Source organism: Macaca fascicularis, chromosome 16, assembly GCF_037993035.2.
Source record: "Macaca fascicularis isolate 582-1 chromosome 16, T2T-MFA8v1.1".
NCBI lineage: Eukaryota > Metazoa > Chordata > Mammalia > Primates > Cercopithecidae > Macaca > Macaca fascicularis.
The window spans coordinates 10,045,617-10,065,660 of NC_088390.1; the positions used below are offsets into that span (position 1 = coordinate 10,045,617).

Below are 20,044 nucleotides of genomic sequence, written 5' to 3' on the forward strand. Positions count from 1 at the left end.
ACATTCTATCCATATGACAGAATATTCTTCAGCCATAAAAAAGAATGGAGTGCTGATCCATGCCACGACGTGAATGCACCTTGGAGTTCCAGGTGACAGAGGCCAGACACAAAAGACCACAGACAGTATGATACCATTATAGGAAATGTCCAGAAGAGGCAATTCCATAGAGACAGAAAGATTAGGGGCTGCCTAAGTCTTCAGAGGATTCTGTTTGGGGTGATGAAATGTTCTAAAATTGATCTGATAATGGCTGTACAACTTTGTAAATACAGTAAAAAAACACTGAATTGTACCTTGTAAATGGGTGAATTGTATGGGTAGGTGAATTATAGCTCAATAAAGCAGATTTAGGGGGGGAGAGAGAGAGAGAAACTGAAGAGACACAGCAACCAACATATCTGTGTGTGAACTTGAATGGATCCTGGACTGGGGAGAAAAGCAGCTAAAAAAGGGATTTGGGGACCAGGTGTGGTGATGCATGGCTGTAAGGTGGCACACGCCTGTAATCCTAGTGCTTTGAGAGGTTGAGGTGGGAGGATTGCTTGAGCCCAGGAGTTCTAGGATTCGCGAGTTATAATGGTGTCACTGTACTGCAGCCTGAGGGACAGAACAAGACCCACCCCCTCTCTTTTTTCTTTAAAAAAAAAAAAAAAAAAAAAAAAGCATTTTTTGAGACAATTGAGGAATCTGGAGTGTATATATTAGGTGATATTATTGAACTAATGTTTTCTTAAATATGATAATAGTATTATCATTATGTCTTCTTCCTGGAAGATACATTCTCAAATATTTGCATTTGAAACAGTAAGGCAGAAATGTGCCTTAAAATAATCTAGGGGGTGGAGGGCAAGGGGATTGGGGGAGGGGATGGGAGCACAAATAAAACGAGATTGGCCAAAGGCAGGTAATCGTTGGGCTTAATTAATAGATTTGTGGTACTTTATTATATATTCCCTCTACTTTTGTAAAGGCTTGCAAATGCCTATAATAAGAGTATTTGTTTTAAATTTCCTTTGCCTATGATTCCAGAAAACTCTTCTCCTCCATTTATTTTGTAAAGGCCTGCCCAGGGGTCACGACACCCCACCTGGGCATCTCTGCGTCACCCTGAGGCCTGGCAGGGGGTGATACTACACAGGAAGTGCTCGGTAAACTGGAGTGGGTCATTCACTAGTGATTCGGCAAGCCCCCCACTCCAAATGTCTTCTCAGCCCATTTCCTCCCCCTGCCAATAATCTGGATCCCATCCCTTCAGCAGATGGGATCTCATACAAAACCCCGCAAAGGCTTCCCAGTGCAGTTAGGATAGCCCCTGAGCTCCTCGTGGTAGGCCTGTGCAGACTACCCCAGCCTCACTTCCCACCCTCCCTGCGCCTGCTAATTTAGTAAGCCACAGCTGTACTGGGTCTCCGTGAGTTCTTTGAGAACACGGTTCCTCCTTCCTGCCTCCAGGCATCCATGATGCTATTCCCTCTCCTGGAAAAGCCATTCTTTCTCCACCTCTTTGCCAAGTGAAACCCTTGCTCATCATTCCAGTCTTAGAATAGGTATATTTTCTTAAGGTGTCCATTCCTGACATTGCCTGCACCAGGCTAGGTTCTCACAGCATCCACTTCCTCCAGCCCTTATCACTGCTGAAATTGCACCATTATTTATCTGCTCTTTTTCCCACACCAGCCATAAAACTCCATCAAGGCGGGGATATAGATATCACCTATGTCTCAGTGCCTGACAAAGACCGAAACTGCTCAATAAGAACATGTGTTACTGAATTATTGAGGTAGGTAGGAGGTGGCAGAGATTAAACATCTCACTTCTTTCTCCACTTTGAACTCCATGCTCCAAAGGATCCCTTAAGTTTCCAAGCCCTTCGTCCCATTCTCTCTCCTCTCTCCTGTGTCTAAGCGTCTTTCTGGGAAGTTCGTGAGAAGCCAGAACAACTGAAACGTGGACCACAAAAAGGCCCAGGCACTGGTGGGCAGGAAGAGAAGGGACCGGCTAAGACGTGATTCTGCAAAGGCAGTAAGCCTATTAGCCTTTGCTGTAGAACCGGAAATACCATTTGACCCAGCAATCCTATTACTGAGTATACCCAAAGGAATATAAACCATCTACCATGAAGACACATGCACACATGTTTATTGCTACGCTGTTTACAATAGCAAAGACTTGGGACCAACCCAAATGCCCATCAATGATGGATTGGATAAAGAAAATGTGGCACATATGCACGATGGAATACTATGCAGCCATAAAAAAGAATGAGCTCATGTCCTTTGCAGGGACATGGATGAAGCTGGAGGCCAACAATCTCAGCAAACACAGGAACAGAAAACCAAACACTGCATGTTCTCACTTATAAGTGGGAGCTGAACAATGAGAACACACGGATACTGGTGGGGGAACATCACACACTGGGGCCTATTGGGGCATGGAGGGTAAGGGGAGGGAGAGCATTAGGACAAATACCTACTGCGTGCGGGGCTTAAAACCTAGATGACAGGGTGACAGGTGCAGCAAACCACCATGGCGCATGTATACCTACGTAACAAACCTGCACGTTCTGCACATGTATCCCAGAACTTAAAATAAATAAATAAGACAATTGGCCTTTGATCCTTTGCCTCTGCCCCCCAATCAGGTGGGCTGCATTTATCCAGTACCTGGGCAGACTGCCCCAGGGCTGCAGAATTGAAACCCTCCACTGGGTGGCACCAGATCACCACCACCTGTGCCCATCCATCCAGGTCTCCCAGGGCTGAGTGAAGGAGCGGGGCAGGCACCCTCAGGAACTGTGAGGCACCCGCTATCAGTCCTCCCCATGACACAGCACGGTGGGGACACGCTACTGGTATCCATGGAAAGTCCCTGTCCCCACCCCTCACTCTCCAAACATTCTTTTTTGTTTTTGTTTTGTTTTGTTTTGAGACGGAGTCTCGCTCTGTCGCCCAGGCTGGAGTGCAGTGGCCGGATCTCAGCTCACTGCAAGCTCCGCCTCCCGGGTTTATGCCATTCTCCTGCCTCAGCCTCGCAAGTAGCTGGGACTACAGGCGCCCGCCACCTCGCCTGTCTATTTTGTTGTTGTTGTTGTTTCAGTAGAGACGGGGTTTCACCGTGTTAGCCAGGATGGTCTCGATCTCCTGACCTCGTGATCCGCCCGTCTCGGTCCCCCAAAGTGCTGGGATTACAGGCTTAAGCCACCGTGCCCGGCCTCCACCTCCCCAAACATTCTAATCTTCCTGATCAGCTTGCTCAAGGAGGGGCAGCTAAGAAGGGGGCGGAAAGAGATCACAAACGGGGTTTTGAGATCTGGGGCTTTCCAGTCTAGCTTTCATCATGGTAACCCTGAACATGCCACTTTACCCACCCCACACACCGCATCCCAAGTGTTCCTTTGCTCCTTTATTCATTTACTGATGTTTAAGTGTAGTTATCATGGGTGGTAACTGAGAGCAGGGATGGTGAATCTACTCGTCTGCAGGTTGGAGTGGGGTCTATACCTGAGCACCCTTTGTTGCCAAGTGCTCTCTGTAAACACTGAACCTTCTCAACGTTTTTCTATGTTTAACTCTTGGCACCTTTTTGGATAACCAGTCTGCAGGTTCACAAACCAGGACAAAAAGTAGCAGCTAGCTGGGCACGGTGGCCTGCGCCTGCAGTCCCAGCCACTCCGGAGGCTGAGGCGGGAGGATTGTCTGAGCCCAGCAGTTCCAAGCTGAGGCCACAGTGAGCTATGATTGCCTCTGTGAACAGCCAGTGCATTCCAGCACAGGCAACACAGGGAGACCCTGTTTCCTACTTTTTATTTTTATTATTATTTTAAAAAGTAGTAGCTTTTATATCCAATCGTTACCTTTTCACAGCCTAAAAGAATGACATTCTACCTCCCAATCCTGGGACTGGTGAACAATGCACATTCGCCCTCTCCATGTACTGCATGATTTATTTTTGTTACCTGGAAGATACCTCAGCAACCAAGATTACCGTCCAAAAAGAGTCTGACTCAATCTGCCTGTCTTTAGGCAGCCACTAGCTATCCGGGCCTGAGTCTCTAGAGCTCGCCTCTCCTGAATTCCCCGTACTGGTACCTACTTTGTAGCTTTTTTTTTTTTTTTTTAAATAAAAAATTGTATCTATCTTCTATAAAAGGAAAATGTGTTCATTTTAGGAAATTTGAAACATAGCGAGAAGTGTAAAGAAGATAAAATGGCCCACGATCGCAGACCAAAGTTTCTCAACTTCAGCACGATTCATGTTTCCAAGTTGAGCGATTCTTTGTTGTCGTGCGTGCATTGCGAGATACTGAGCATCATCACTGGTGTCTGCCCACTAGTTGCCAGTAGCACCCGCTCCCCAGGTGTGACAATCCAAATGTCTCCAGACATTGACAAATGTCTCCTGATAGCCACGATCTCAGATGCAGAGCCACCACACATTTTCCAGTTTATTTTTCTTCTAGTCCTTCTTCCTAAGTATAGATTTCCTTCTGCCAAATAAGACTGACTATACATGCAATGTGTGTCCTACTTTTTTTACTCTGTATTATGTTGTGAGTACTTTCCCAAATTATTGCATTTTCTTCAGAAGCATGCTTGCTAATGGTTGTGTGATATCACTGGCTAACTTCCAGCGCCATAATTCCTTTTACCCATCCCCTGTTGCGGGACAGTTAGGCTGGGTCCAGTGTTACGGTGCTGTAAATAATGCTGGAGTGAACAGCCTTGCACATAAATCAGAACCCCTCAAGATACCCCAAGAACAGACACTAGATGAGGAATCCCCGTGTCGATGGCTTATAATGCACACTGTTAAATCAGCTTCTGAGATGCCAGTTATACCATTGCCCATTCTTTAAAATGGATGAGTAACAACTTCATAGTATTTCAGAAGGGATTATGTTTTGTTAGGGAAGAAAGAATGATTTTGAGGGTGGGGAGCTCTTTCTCATATTCTTCCCGATGATGCCGAGGGTAGCATCAGATTTTCTGTCATTGTTGCTGAACCACATCCGAATTCAGGCTGACGTCTTCCGAAAGAGTCTCAAATCAGGAGACAAGTAAGTTTCACTTCAAACAAGTTAACAGAATCTGTGTTGAGAAGGCAAGCTGGGGGCTCAGCAGGAAACATACAAAGCCAGGGTTGATTCATGATGGGCGATGTGAGCAGAGGAGAGAAGGGGACTGACAGGCCAGCTGTGTGCTACTGACTGCTAGTCCCCTGCTCAGGAGTGGTGCTCAGACCTACAGTATCAGCATCACCTCGGGGCTGGCTCAGCCCCCACCCTACCCTAGATCTCCTGGATTAGAATCTGCATTTTAACAAGAGGCCCAGCTCACTCTAAGTCCATAAAAACATAAGAAGTCCTGACCTACACTGAGGTCCAAATTCTTTTCCAGAGTTCACTGAGCTGAATCGAAGCCCAACACTCAGCCTCCTAAGAGAACGACTTAATAATGTTCCCCCAGATTAACACTCTTGTCCATGTTAAAGCTGAGTGTCACATTTCAGCTGATTAGACTAACAGCCAATGGGTCTCCAGATGTTGCCAAATGTCTCATGGTCTCAGATGCAGACAGAATCATCATCAATATTCCGGTTTATTTTTCTTCCAGTCATTTTTCCTTATGTTAAGTATAGATTTCCTTCTTCCAGTGACTGGTACATAGAATCCACTGCACAAGCAGCTACTGTCATCATCAACATCATCAGTATTATCATCATGATCATCATCAATGACCATTATTGTCATCATTTTCATGATCACCCCCAGGGTTCTGGCATTTTAATTCCTGGAAAAGGTTACTGGAGTTTGGAAGCTTCATTGAGAACATCTTCCTGATAATTTATGGGGAGACTAAATAAGGCTAGTTCTCAGTTTTTTAGGCAGAGCTTAATGCAACTAGAAAAGCCATAAGCATTGACATCAAGGTCCAGTCTAACCACTGAGTAATCCTGTGAGCCTGCACAGGTCACAAAACCGGTTGGAGCCTCGGTGACCTCATGCATACCTTGAGCTGTTACTGACGCCTAACTCACGTGTTTGCATAAGCATCAAGTAGGACGGAGACTGAGAAAACAGTTTGGAAATTGTACAACATACTCCCATTTCCTTCCATCTCATAGGTGTCTCTATGCTAGTTGACCAAATGAGATGATCAAATTTTACTAAATTCCATTCTGGGTAATCTGGCCGTGGGAAGGGTAGGGTAGAGAAAATGAAAATTGTCTGGCACATCCATACTCTTAAAGTGATGAGAAACACAGGCTTCAGGTAGCAGGAATCCAGACCAGAGAATGGAACTCTCTGTCCTAATGGTTTCAACCCCATCCCCGTCAGCCCCTCCTCCAAACCACCCTCGACTTCTAGAAAACCAATAAAACACAATCACCCAACCCTCTCCCCATCAGGGAACACTGAAACCACCCAGATACAGCAACCACTTTCTACTTGGGGGCAGAACTGGGCTGCAGCCACCTGGACTCCCATGATGAACTTGTCTGTAATGAAGCCTTCCTGGGTCTGCAGAAGTGGCGAGTTCTATACCTCCCTTAACAGGACCCCTTACCTGGGAATCACCGGTGGATTTTCGGACACTCATGTGGGCAGTCTCTGGAGGGTGCGCTGGGGTCCCTGACGCGTGGTATCCATTCACTGCAGGGACAGAGACACGGCTCAGATGCTGTGTGGGCCACAGACGGGCACCCCCGCCTTTTGTCCACTGCAGCCCCTTTTCCCACCTCCTTCCCTGGCTCTGAGAGGTCTTGTGTGGAGAAGGCTATCCCTTAGGATCTCATCTTATCTGTATCTGCAGAGCTGGAAATGGGCCTATCTCTCCAATCCTCAGCACCCAAGTTACCGAATTCTTAGGGGCCTGAGTTTCTTCTTTAACCCAAGAGCAAAAGGAATGTGCCTAACAGGAGGGGAGGTCACTATGGTCCAGCTGCCATTGCTACAAATACCACATCAGTTGTAGTTACAAATGCCAATCACGGGTCCAATCTCCCTCCGTAAAGTCGGGGCGGGGGTATCTCCACCACCTTCCGACAATTTCCCTCACCTTTCTTAATAACTTCTCCACCCTCAAACTCAGAGCAGCGGAATGTGAGTGTACTGGAAAGAGGACTGGATTGATTGGCCACCGTGAAATTAGGCTCTGTCAATTAATAGTCAGGTGGTCATATGCACTTCATTCTTGAGTCACCGTTCTTCTAGAATTAAAAATACATAACCTGGCTTGGAACAGGGGCTCATGTCTGTAATCCCAGAAGTTTGTGAGGCCACGGCAGGTGGATCATCTGAGGTCAGGAGTTCGAGACCAGCCTGGCACGGTGGCTCATGCCTGAAATCCCAGAGCTTTGGGAGGCCGAGGTGGGCAGATCACCTGAGGTCAGGAGTTTGAGACCAACCTGACCAACATTGGGAAACCCCGTCTCTACTGAAAGCACAAAAAAATTAGCTAGGAGTGGTGGCACACGCCTGTAATCCCAGCTACTCAGGAGGCTGAGGCAGGAGAATCGCTTGAGCCCAGGAGGCGGAGGTTGCAGCGAGCTGAGATGGCGCCATTGTACTCCAGCCTGGGCAACAAGAGCAAAACTCCATCTCAAAACAAACAAACAAACAAAACAAAAACATTATCTGAGATTCTAAAATTCTACCCTTGTAACTTTATGTCTCTTGGGGGACACTCACTTATGCTCCCAACACTTGCACTCCAAGGGATGGGGACGCCCTGATATGTAGTATCTGCCGATTCCTGTGCCAAAGACACACCCAGCATGGATGGTTTCAAGCCCCAATGCCGCCGCACGCACGCTCCTGACATCACGAAGTCACACTGGGACCCACGTGATCTCAATTCCCAGGTGGTACCGCTTTCGTAGGAATATAACTACATAAGCTTAGATGAGCAGCTTCTCCTCTGTGACCCTCAGCTTCTGTACCTGTAAAATGGGGATAATTCTACCTAGTCTCCTGACCTACTGTGTTGATGTGAGAATCCAACAAAGGATAATTGCAAAAGTTATAAGTAGTCATAAAGCACTTCGTTTTAAAAAGGGAAGGATGAAAGGCAGGGTGCGGTAGCTCACGCCTGTAATCCCAGTACTTTGTAAGGTGGAGGCGGGAGGACTGCTTGAGTCCAGGAGTTCCAAACCAGCCTGGGCAACATAGTGAGACCCCATCTCTATTTTTAACAATAGAAAAAATATAAAAAAAAATTTAAAAGGGAGGGATGGCCAGGGGCAGTGGCTCACGCCTGTCATCCCAGCACTTTGGGGGGCAGAGGGAGGATTGCTTGAGCCCAGGAGTTTAAGATTAGCCTGGACAACACAGTGAGACCCCATCTCTACAAAATAATAATTATTTTTTTAATTAGCTGGGTGTGGTGGCTCGTGTCTATAGTTCTAGTAACTTGGGAGGCTGAGGTAGGAGAATAGCTCGAGCCTGGGAGGTGGAAGCTGCAGTGAACTGTGATTGTGCCACTACGCTCCAGCCCACACTTCAGAGTGTGACACCCTGTCTCAAGAAAGTGGGGGAGCAGAGGCATGCAGAAGGGGAAGGTCATTGCTTTCATTCCTGAATTGAGTCCCCAGGAACCACAAGCCTGCCTGACCTCTAGAGACCAGAACAATGCACCATCCCCGTGACCCAGGCTTCAAGTAATTGCCAACACGTATATACAATGCGGGTCAGACTGGAGGAAGATCTATACACTGATGTCCAACTCACGACTCTTCTAGAGAAAACTCTATAGCGTGGCAGGAAGCACAGGAGAATATGGCTGAAAGTTACCACCAACACCTACTCATCTGGAGCGACAAGGGCTGAAGGCAAGCGCCGGGCAATGGGATGACGAAGCCTGTTCCACGGAGAACCCGTCTCCTGCTCAGGAGGTGCCCCATTCTCCAGCACCTGCAGTGAAAACTCCAGGGGCCAAGCGGGGCCACCTGCAGCCGAGTGCCTGTGGGCAGCCGGGCTTCTCCCTGAGCTACAGTGTTTGCCCTCCACTCCAGAATAAGGTGGTTGCACACATCCCAAGGAAATAGAAAGCTGACCCACAGCAGGCCCCTAGTGCAGTGGAAGCTTGGGGAAGCAACAAGAAACAAGAAATCCACCCTGCAGGGCCAGCTACAAGCCTGGGCCACACCCATGCCCCTGGAGCAGCTGGCCAAGTGCAGACACCATCCACCCGCTATGAAGGCAGCTTAAGAGGAGAGGCCAGGATTCCAACAGCAATAGGGAGAATGCTGAAGGGGTGAAGGAGAATCCACTCCAACTGGCATCAAGCTATGCCAGGAAGGACATGAGCCTGATGATAAATACACCCCACAATGAGGGCATGAGAGCCGAGAAATTTTATCAAATAGCATAGAACTGAAATGGATAAAACACAGATGCCAAAAGACCTAAAGACAACCTCAGAACAGTGCTTTCAGTTTAGGACTGATTAACAGACAGAAGCAAGGAGGATAAAGAAGACCCAAATAATTTAATTTAAAGGGCTGATTGAAATAGATGTAGTAAACATCATATCCTACAAACAAAGGCAACATCTTCTGCCAGGAAGCCCTGGAACATTTAAAAACGTGGTCATATTTAAGCCACAAATAAACTGTCAATAAATGGCAAAAGGCAGAAAAAACACAGGCCACATTCTTTGACCAGGAAAGCAATAAAAGTAGATAATAATAATGAAAGAATAAATATACAAGATCCCCATCCCCCCCAACTCCTAAACACTTGGAAATGTAAGAAGCTGCCCTCTTAAATAATGCCAGATCAAAAAGGAATTTAAAACTGTAATTACACAATATTTAGAAAATAATAAAGAAGAATATATCAAAACAAATGGGATAAAGTCTGAATTATACTTGAGAGGAAAATCCACAGCCTTCATTTTTTCATTACCAAACCCAAAGCAACAAAAATAAATGGACTAAACATTCAACTTAAGATTTTAGGGAAAAAGTTTAAAGGCCAATAAAATACACCAAAAGAAAACAGGAGAAAGGAATAGAAAACTGGCAACAGAAATTACTGAGTCAGGAAACAGGAGACCATTAGCAAACCATGACTGGTTCAGTGTGTGTGTATCACAACAATAAAAACAGCAGATAAGCCAGGGTAATTTGAGAGGGAAAGAGAATACAAACGCTCAGAATTAGGGATTAGAAAGAAAACAATGACACAACAAATATAGTAGAAACTTTGTCTTTTTTTTTTGAGACAGAGTCTTGCTTCATTGCCCAGGCTGGAGTGTAATGGCGTGATCTCGGCTTACTGTGACCTCCGCCTCCCAGGTTCAAGTGATTCTCCTGCCTCAGCCTCCCGAGTAGCTGGGATTACAGACGCCTGCCACCATGCCCAGCTAATGTTTGTATTTTTAGTGGAGACGGGGTTTCATTGTGTTGACCAGGCTGGTCTCGAACTCCTGACCTCAAGTGATCCGCCAGCCTCAGCCTCCCAAAGTGCTGGGATTACAGGCGTGAGCCACTGTGCTGTACTTACAGTAGAAACTTTTTAAATGCAAGAACCTATGACTTAGAATTCTATATCTTCAACACCAAACCTCCCATGAGATTCAAATCATCAAAAGGGTTTCAAGAGATGCCAAAAAGAAGTAAAACCTTTGAAAAATGGCCTCCTCCCAAAACGCACTGGACCCAGATGGTTTGATGGGCAAATTCATTCACACACTCAAGAAAGAAATACCCAGGCATAGAAATGTGTGGCAGTCTTCTAGGTCTATTTTACAAAGCCAACATGACCTTGATCTTAAAATCAAACAATACACAAGGGAACCATGTTTAATCTGCTGTCGAAAATGAAATGCACAAGTTTTTACCTGAGTAGGTAATAAATATCTTTGATAACGCTGAGTCCCCATGAACCAAGGTTGTCCCAGCTCCTGAGGAGACCCAGACTCCCTACCTCCCTAGACCCTCCAAATGCATGCTCAGTCCTGCCTCTCCTCTGCCCCAGGGTTTCCCCACACTTGCAGCCACCAGGAACTGTATAAAGGGGAGACGTTTCGCCCCTAATCCAATCCCTTGTTCTCACTTCGGTTCTGGTCTGTCAGCTGATAGCTAATTACTGCTCATGTCAAAACAATTACTAGGAAAGAAAACATAATTTTCCATTCGACCCTTTCTCCCCACGCAGCAGCTCTCCTCCGACACCCTGTCTGGCTGCGTACCACTCTCCCGGGCACATTCAGAACACGTCTCAGTGGAGATCTAGACAGTTACAACCCACAAGATCCCGGCAACCTTCACCCACGGCATTCCTCATTGCCATTCCCTGTCCTCGGGGCTCCCGGCTCACCCAGGGTCAGCCGCAGAACAAATGAGGCCAGAAGTGGGTGCTTCTGGGGCCCCTAGCCTCTCGGGGAGGAAAAATGAAACTGGTCAAGGATCGCTCATAAAGGGAACATAATTCAGTCTGGAGATACAAGGAAAAAAAAAAAAGGCAAATGTCACATTCAGCTGTTTTTAGGATTTTTAAAAAGGGAACTAAAAGCTCTATCTAGTTAGTAACCTTAGCAGCTTCAACTACAAATAGTACACACAGGCACCCACACACTTCATGTGCCTTATGGGCAGTTAAGCAACTTGAGAGGGCTTAGGAGGTGTCTAATGAGAGGAGGGGACAGATATTTGGGTAGAAAAGAAGAGAGGGAGGTCTGGATAGGGAGAAGTAAACAAACACAGAGAAGAAAGGAGAATATGAAATGTTATCAAGAAAGACCAAGCAACAAAGAAGCGCCAGCAGCTTCGCCACCCAGGGCTCACCCCCGCCCGCAGCTCGGCTTCCGTATGTCAGTATCGATCCCTGATGGAAAAAGTCAGAGCCCTACTCTCCAGGTTCCTGTTCCCCCAGGAACCCGAAAGAACGTAAGAAAATCAGCCATGAACACTCTCTTATTAAACCTCCTGTAGGTCTGGCCTAATTTCTCCTGTCTCTGGAATAAATATAGTAATTTCATTCATCAAGGTAAGGAACCTGGTGGCCGGGCGCGGTGGCTCACACCTGTAATCCCAGCACTTTGGGAGGCTGAGGAGGGCGGCTCACTTGAGGTTAGGAGTTCGAGACCAGCCTGACCAACATGGTGAAACCCCATCTCTACTAAAATACAAAAATTAGCCAGGGGTGGTGGCGCATGCCTGTAATCCCAGCTACTTGGGAGGCTGAGGCAGGAGAATTGCTTGAATCTGGGAGGCGGAGGTTGCAGTGAGCCGAGATGGTGGCATTGCACTCCAGCCTGGGCAACAAGTGTGAAACTCTGTCTCCAAAACAAACAAAAAAAACAAAGTTAAGGAACCTGGGAGTGCTGAAGCTCTGATTGTTGAAATCCTCGCTTCCCTCTTTTTCTCTTCCCCTCTCTTCTTCCCTCCCTCCCTTCCCCTCCTCCTTCCCTTTTTCCTTCCTCCCCTCCTTCCACCAGTCCTCCTTTCCTCCTTCTTTCTCACCCCCTCCCTTTTCCTTCCTTCCACCCGTCCTCTTTCCCCATCTATCACATATTAAACATGGTGAAGCCTAATATTTCCCCAGGTGTGTTAAACAGGACAGCAATTCTGCCAGGATGTGTATTGTAAGTGTTATGCGGTGATGGTAATGGGTCAGTGTTACAGTCCAAAGAATTTAGGACAAACACCCCATTATTCCGATTGAGTTTATTTACAGTAGGCCTTTCAGAATATGCTGACATGTGCTTGAAATCTCAAACAAGGCAACAGCATGCAACATGCCTCCACGCACACAGACGCAGAACCCATTTAGGGAAATACAGCAGGGCTACCGTGAAATCCACTTTGGGACACATAGCCATGGCCATAGAATGCAAGGTTTGAAGTGGGGCAGTTCTGTGCTCATCGAGTCTGATGACACAGGGCACAATTACAGCCTCCTTCCTCCCACCACGCCCTGGAAGGCCTCGCAGTTTCCTTGGTCACCACGCTCACCTTCTCAGGAGGATCCACTGTCTGCCCCTGTCCATTTAGGGGAGAAGTTTTATATAAATACATTTCTGTCCTAGAAATTTCTCTCTGGCCACCTGGTCCTGTCTCTCCTGGTTGTCTAAAATGTCAACTGCGTTCCCAAAGACAGAACTGATAAAAGATTGTCCCACACGGTTGTGAACAGTTCTATGGCTGCTTTCCAGGACATCAGAAGTTAAACAGGCCTTTGTAATGTCCCAGGAACCTCAGCCAGCAAGGACACTGGTTCTAGGGGAACATGCACTTCTTCCAACAGAGGGCGTTGCGGCCTTTCCTGGAGTCGGTGGTGAGGTCTGAGTCAGAGCGCTGGGGAAGCTGCTTTGAACCTGAGACTGGCTAATTCTGCAAGAAGCGAGGGTCTTCCTTTGCTCCTGCAGGGGAGAGGAGAGCTGGTCCAGGCTTCCCGATCTGGAGAAGAAGGTGTGGGCGAGGGTGAGGCTCTCGGTTCCAGAGCCCCCTCCCCAGAGAGCCCCTGCTCAGAGGAAGCACAGCTGTCTCCCTAACCATACCCCTGGCCGGCTCCTCAGGCTCAAAAGAAGGTCCTCCTTGCCCTTCAGCCTCGGCAAAGGCACTTGTTCTCTCCCCTTTAATCTGGGTTCCCTGAGGCTACTGGAGGCCTAAGGATGATCTCTCAGTGGGCTGACGCCGCAAGGCTGAGCAAAGCCAGATCCTGAACCCATGTTTCCTGAAACACTCCCGCAACCGCCCGCCAGGACAACCTCAGTAAATAATAGATTTCTTTTATCCTTAAGAAAAACATGTAAGTTCAATGCCCATCCCAGGCCCAGACGCTCAGAAAGGAATTCACTTTCCACACGTGCACTGTTGACACAAAAGCCACAGGTGCCTATTTGAATGTAAACAAATCAAATTTAAATAAAATCTAAATGCAATATGATTTCCAGGACTGGATCCGAGAACAGAAAAAGGATATGAATGGGAGAACTCATGACATCTTAATAAAGTCTAACATTCAGTTACTTGTAACGCACGATGTCAATTTCACGGTTTTGACAGATGTACTGTGGTTATGTAAGATGTCAACCGGGGGAACTAAGTCAAGAAGGCAAGGGAACTTACTGTCTTTATAGCTTTATAGCTTTAAAAACTGTTCCCCAAATTTTAAAAAGTTATTAAAGTACATGAAAAATTCAGCTCCTTGCGCATACCAATCACATTTCAAGTACTCAATAGCCACACGTGGCTAGTGGCTACCATATTGGAAGGCGTAGAGAAAGAATGCTTATACTGTCACAGAGGGTTCTACTGGACAACACTGCCCTGTACCGTCTTCATTCTACCCAGTGACTCATATATGAACACTCCCAGCATCTCCCTTTTCACTCATTTTCTTTCCCTTTGCCTGTTACTGTTCCTCTCTACAAATCAGTATTTCCACACTGCACGTTAAGCCCAACCCAAAGAGGATTTTTAATATTTGCAGCAGTTACTGAATGGCGTCTTAGGTGTTCTGTTTTGGTTTAAACTTTACTTCTTACTCAGGCGGGTCTCACCCAGAGAGCCTGGCATTAAACACCTCTAGCAAAGCTACTGAATAAACACAGCTCCCATAACTCTGGTGATATTAAAGGATGGAATGCAGGCAAAGTCCCCAGCCCAGGGCTGATCCTAAGTAGCACCCAACATTCAAAGACTGGAGTCTAGTTTGTACAGAGGTTGGGGAGGGGGGCTTTGGGGGAGGACTCTGGGCATGTTTCTAGAACTTTCTTCCCAGCTGGCAACCTGGCTGCCTGTGCTTAGCAGCATCCAACAAACCTGCACGAATAAGAATGAACCAGCTCTGTCTGTGGGTGGCACTTCAAACTCTCTCTAGAAGTTTACAAAACTACAACACAAAAGTAAAGCCAGCTGGGTATGGTGGCTCATGCCTGTAACCCCAGCACTTTCGGAGGCTGAGGCTGGAGTATCACTTGAGTCTGGGAGTTTGAAACCAGCCTGGGCAATATAGTGAGACCTTGTCTCTATGAAAAATCCTTTAAAAATTAGCTGGGCAAGGTGGCACATGCCTATAGTCCCAGCTAATCGGGAAGCTGAGGTAGGATGATCACTTGAGCCCAGGAGGTCAAGGCTGCAGTGAGCCAAGATCACACCACTGCACTCCAGCCTGGGCAACAGAGCAAGACCCTACCTCAAACAAACAAAAGAATCCAAAAGCATGCATGGATGGGCGGGGCCTCATGTGATCTCCCTGCAGGCCCTCAAGTTTATGAATGGGGCAAATGAGTCCTGGCAAGGAGAAACATGCTCAAGGCCCCAGTTTAACAAATTGTAATTTCACAAATCTAGGATGCCAGTGATTGAGACTAGCAGTGTCTCATGTCTGTAATCTGGGTAATTTTGGGAGATCACTTGAGCCCAGGAGTTCAAAACCAGTCTGAGCAATATGGCAAAACACTGTCTCTATAAAAAAAATACTAAAATAAGAAAATTAGCTTGGGTGTGGTGGCACATGCCTGTAGTTCCAGCTACTTGGGAGGCTGAAACAGGAGGACTGCTTGAGCCCTGGAGGAGGAGGCTGCAGTGAGCTATGACCATGATACTGTATTCCAGCCTGAGTAACAGAGCAAGACCATGTCTCTAATAAACTAGTATATACTATTGATTGTAAGATCCATCTGACTTCCAAGATATTAATATGTCAGGGGAAAACATATGTCTTAGAATCAATGACACAGGATTCTTTGATGTAGGGAGCTACTGCTGCTTGCTTCAATGGGCCGTGGTCCGGGAACCCTTGAGCAGCGCTGAACTGATGCTCTGGGTCACTCTACAACAGAGCTTCTCCACCTCGGCACTAGTAAACATTTAGGGCTGGGTGATACGTTGCAGTGAAGACTTTGCTGTGCATCGTGGGATGTTCAGCAGCATCCCTGGCCTCTACCCACTAAACGCCTGTAGCACCTCCCCGCAGTGCTGACAGTCAAAAATATCTCCAGACATTGCCGAACGTCCCCTGGTAGGCAAAATCACCCAATAGAGGGAGGAAGGCTTAAGACATATGTGGTATGTTGCAAACAAACAAAGCACTAAAAGCACTTGAGTTAAATAGGTTTCTTCATTTCAGGCCTTCCTGCAGTCTTCAGAATGCTCATGTGCCTGTCCGTCTTTATCCTCCTTCATGGAGCACGGATAGATCTGGGATCCCAAGGATTCCACCTTAGGAGATACTACCTCAGCACCCTGGGGGTGGGGCAGAGGGGGGACGTTGTCGACACACTCGGTCTAGCCTTGGCCATGCTACCCATTCTCGTCTCTATATCTGACCTTCTCCATCCATCTCCCCACCTTTCTCAGCCCCCTTTAGGGACCCAGCACACAGTGCAGTGCTGGATGGAGAGAGGCTCTTGATACGCTTGTAGGGTAAAGAAGGGAGCCTGTTAAACCCAGGCCTCTAAGCCACGGACTGGAGGCACCTCCTGTGAGCCCCCCTTCTGCAGGACAGCCCCCATCAGCAGCAGAGAGGACAAGATGCTCCCTGTGGAGGGGTGCCAGGAGAGCGGGCTTTGGAGAAGTGATCCCATCACTCTAAAGGCAAATCTCGACCAACCCACCAACGGGGCAGGCTGTGAGTCACACCCGCCATCTCTACACGTCCAAGCCTCCCTCTGCCGGCCTCCCTGTCCCGTCCTCCTTCCCGGACCACTCTGGCTGGAAAAGACAGCTGGGTTTCCTTTTTGGTGTCTGGCTGGCCTGGAGCCAGCCAGGAAAGAGGACGCACCTTGCATCATTCACTGGCATTTTGATTGTTAAAAACACACACACACACACAAGAACAACAGTGAAAGAGGCCGGGCGCGGTGGCTCACGCCTGTAATCTCAGCACTTTGGGAGGCCGAGGCGGGCGGATCACGAGGTCAGGAGATCGAGACCATCCTGGCTAACACGGTGAAACCTCGTCTTTACTAAAAATACAAAAAAAAATTAGCCGGGCGCGGTGGCGGGCGCCTGTAGTCCCAGCTACTCAGGAGGCTGAGGCAGGAGAATGGCTCGAACCCGAGAGGCGGAGCTTGCAGTGAGCTGAGATCGCGCCACTGTACTCCAGCCTGGGCGACAGAGCGAGACTCTGTCTCAGAAAAAAAAAACACAGTGAAAGAGAAGACAGTGGGCTCAGAACTGCCTGCTGCCACACGGTAGCTACAGCACGAGCAGGCTCATTTCTGGGGACTTGGTCTGAGACGGCAGCACTCACTGTCTCCCTAGGAGACATGGGAGGGACATGGGGCAGCTATGACTGCCCCATGTCCCTCCCCCACAAGGGGGTTCCTTTCTTATTTTAAAAATTTAAGTAATAATGTAAATATAAAGAAAATGCTTTTGAAAGCCTAAAATAATTTTTGATAGAAAACACCCATGTTCATATCACCTCTCCCACACCTCGGCTGATTTTCTAGAGGTAATATTTTCCCATCATTTCCAGTTTTGAGCTCTTCTGCTGGCAGCTGTCATATGCCTAAGCAATACGCTTTGAATGTGCTCTTTCACGTCTTCAGGTCTCAATGGCAGACAATATCCAAAGACTCCCTGCTCTGAAAGGTGAGGATCTGGCCACTCGCATTGCGTCCCGCCTCCCTCTTCCGATCCAGTATTCCAGAGTCCTGTGATTACCTCTGGTCCTTCCTGTGGTTCCCTGTGCTGCTTCAGGTAAACTATTCAGACCAGGGATTACTTTTTCTTCTGAGAACTTTACGCAGGCCCTCACCTCCCTTCCACAGAAGCTGAGACTGTCACGCTCAAGGCATTAAAGATTAAATTCCCAGCCCCAACCACAACCTTGATTTTCATGCTCTGCTGCCAGATTGACTCCTGAAGTTGAAAACCAACAAGTGTGCTTCACACACCATAGGATGGTGGAGACACAGGCAAATTAGCTCAACGTGGAAGCCAGGCTCTGGGGACTGAAGATACCACAAAAGAAACAGACAAGTCCCTGCCCTCAGGGAGCTTACAGTCTAGCACGGGAGAGTGAAGATCAACGAGGAACAGGATGCTGGGGATGTTAAAACAGCAGGCGGCTGTGATCTAAAGTGACTGGGTGAGGGCTCTAAATTGAGTGGTCAGGGAAGGCTTCTTGGAGGAGGTGACATTTTCAAAAGCCACATGAAAACAGATATTGTTCTCCCTGCTGATGGGTCCCATAACCTGCCTTCCAGAATCTCAGACCTAGGTGTCTCCCAAGAGCCCCCTGGACAAACCTTCCACCTATTATAGGAATGTCCATTTTGGCTTGGCGCGGTGGCTCACACCTTTAATCCCAGCACTTTGAGAGGCCAAAACGGGTGGATCACTTGAGGCCAGGAGCTCAAGACCAAGCCTGGTCAACATGGCGAAACCCCGTCTCTACTAAAAATACACAAATTAGCCGGGCGTGACGGTGCGCACCTGTAATCCCAGCTACTCGGGAGGCTGAGAAACAAGAATCGCTTGAACGCGGGAGGGAGAGGTTGCAGTGAGCCGAGACTGCACCACTGCACTCCAGCCTGGGTGACAGAATGAGACTCTGTCTCAAAATAAAAACAAACAAACAAAAAAGAATGTCCATCTCGACTGCCTGTGCTTGATTACCTTTGCAGATGGGGAACTCACACCCTCACAAGGTCTCCCTCACACTGTTTCAGGTGTTTTTTTGAAAGCTGCCTTGTAAACGTCTGCCTCCTTTTAGCTTGTACTCTGTGATGTCCACAAGAGGCACATAGAGCAGTTCTGTCCACACTTCAGGTCTTCCTGCCCCTGATAGACAGGAAAGAACTTTGATACCTCACCTTCCCCAGCCATCTCCTCCTGCTAAGCGCCTGATGAGGAGTGTGCAGGAGGCCACCAGAGCTGCTGCTGGCACTGCCAGGGAGACTCCAACCTGCTTGGCAGCAGGCCTTATGGACCCCCCACCAGGCCCGACCCCTCCCTGGGTTTGCTACATCAGCCAGGTTTAAGACCCAGGACCCATAATCTCAGCCTCTCCACTGAAGGTGGTGTCAGGGCCCTCCCACTTGCCCCAAAGCAGATATTGGACATTACCTGCTGGAGGCAGAGGGCTCCTGTGAGAGCCAGGGCTGGCTGGAATCCCAGGAGAACTGCTGGGACGTTCCCAGGTGGTCTCTGGTGAAAGAAGAACAAAGAAAATCACTTTGAGAATGCCACAGGGCAGAACCGGAGTTTCACAGAGCAGAAGGAGATGGTCAGAGCTGGAGAAAATAGAGATAGTCAATCGCCCTCCTCCCCAACTCTGGCCAGACAGGACCCTGCTTTCTCCTCCCATATCCATCCATCTCCCTTCCTGCTCCTTGCCGCCCACCACCATCCCATGACCAGAGCTGCTTTTTGCTGGGGTTCCTTCTCGATGAGGCTGGGGCCAGAAGGAGCTGGACTTCCTGTTGAGAGGTCAAGATCCTCTGAAACATCCTCTGCCCCAACCTGCCTCTTCATTCACCCTCACTTTGTCTCGAGGCTCTAGACTCTTCTCCTGGAGCCCTGAAGTTGCCAACTAGGAATTTCTCCCTGAATGTCCACTGTTACCTGAAACTCCAAAGCACAGACAAAAGAACACTGGCTTAAGAGTCTGTAAAGAGACAGGGGCCCTCTGCCACCTGGGGTGACTTCCAAGTTTCTTCCTGATTTCGCAGTTCTACGTCTCATTTGAGCTGTAACTGCTGAATTTGCCTGGTTACCTCTCCCTCTTCCAATGCCCTGCTACAGGCTCTGATCAGAAAGAAAACTGGCGGGGCACGGAGGCTCCCAGCTGTAATCCCAGCACTGTGGGAGGCCTTAGGTGGGCAGATCACTTGAGGTCAGGAGTTCGAGATCAGCCTGGCCAACATGGTGAAATCCTGTCTCCATTAAAAATACAAAAATTAGCCAGGCGTGGTGGTGCGTGCCTGTAGTCCCAGCTACTTGGGAGGCTGAGGCAGGAGAATCTTTGAACCTGGGAGACAGAGGTTGCAGTGAGCTGAGATTGTGCCACTGCACTCCAGCCTGGGAGACAGAGTGAGATGAGAGAGAGAGAGAGAGAGAGAGAGAGAGAGAGAGAGAG

General features: G+C 48.0%; 1 protein-coding gene across 17 annotated transcripts in view; it reads right to left on the bottom strand.

The window, feature by feature from the left end:
• The window catches only part of GAS7 (growth arrest specific 7), a 288,726-nt gene that overhangs the window by 52,566 nt on the left and 216,116 nt on the right, over window positions 1-20,044 (bottom strand). For 7 of the 17 annotated variants that reach the window (XM_005582889.3, XM_015437640.3, XM_065532778.1 and 4 more), the window contains 2 exons: window positions 19,033-19,113; window positions 6,570-6,655 (listed from right to left, as the gene is read on the bottom strand). In XM_005582889.3, the coding sequence (XP_005582946.1) occupies window positions 6,570-6,655; window positions 19,033-19,113 (167 nt within the window). The remainder of the gene's footprint in view (window positions 1-6,569; window positions 6,656-19,032; window positions 19,114-20,044) is intronic. The other 10 variants (XM_074018592.1, XM_074018593.1, XM_074018590.1 and 7 more) reach the window with 2 other exon arrangements.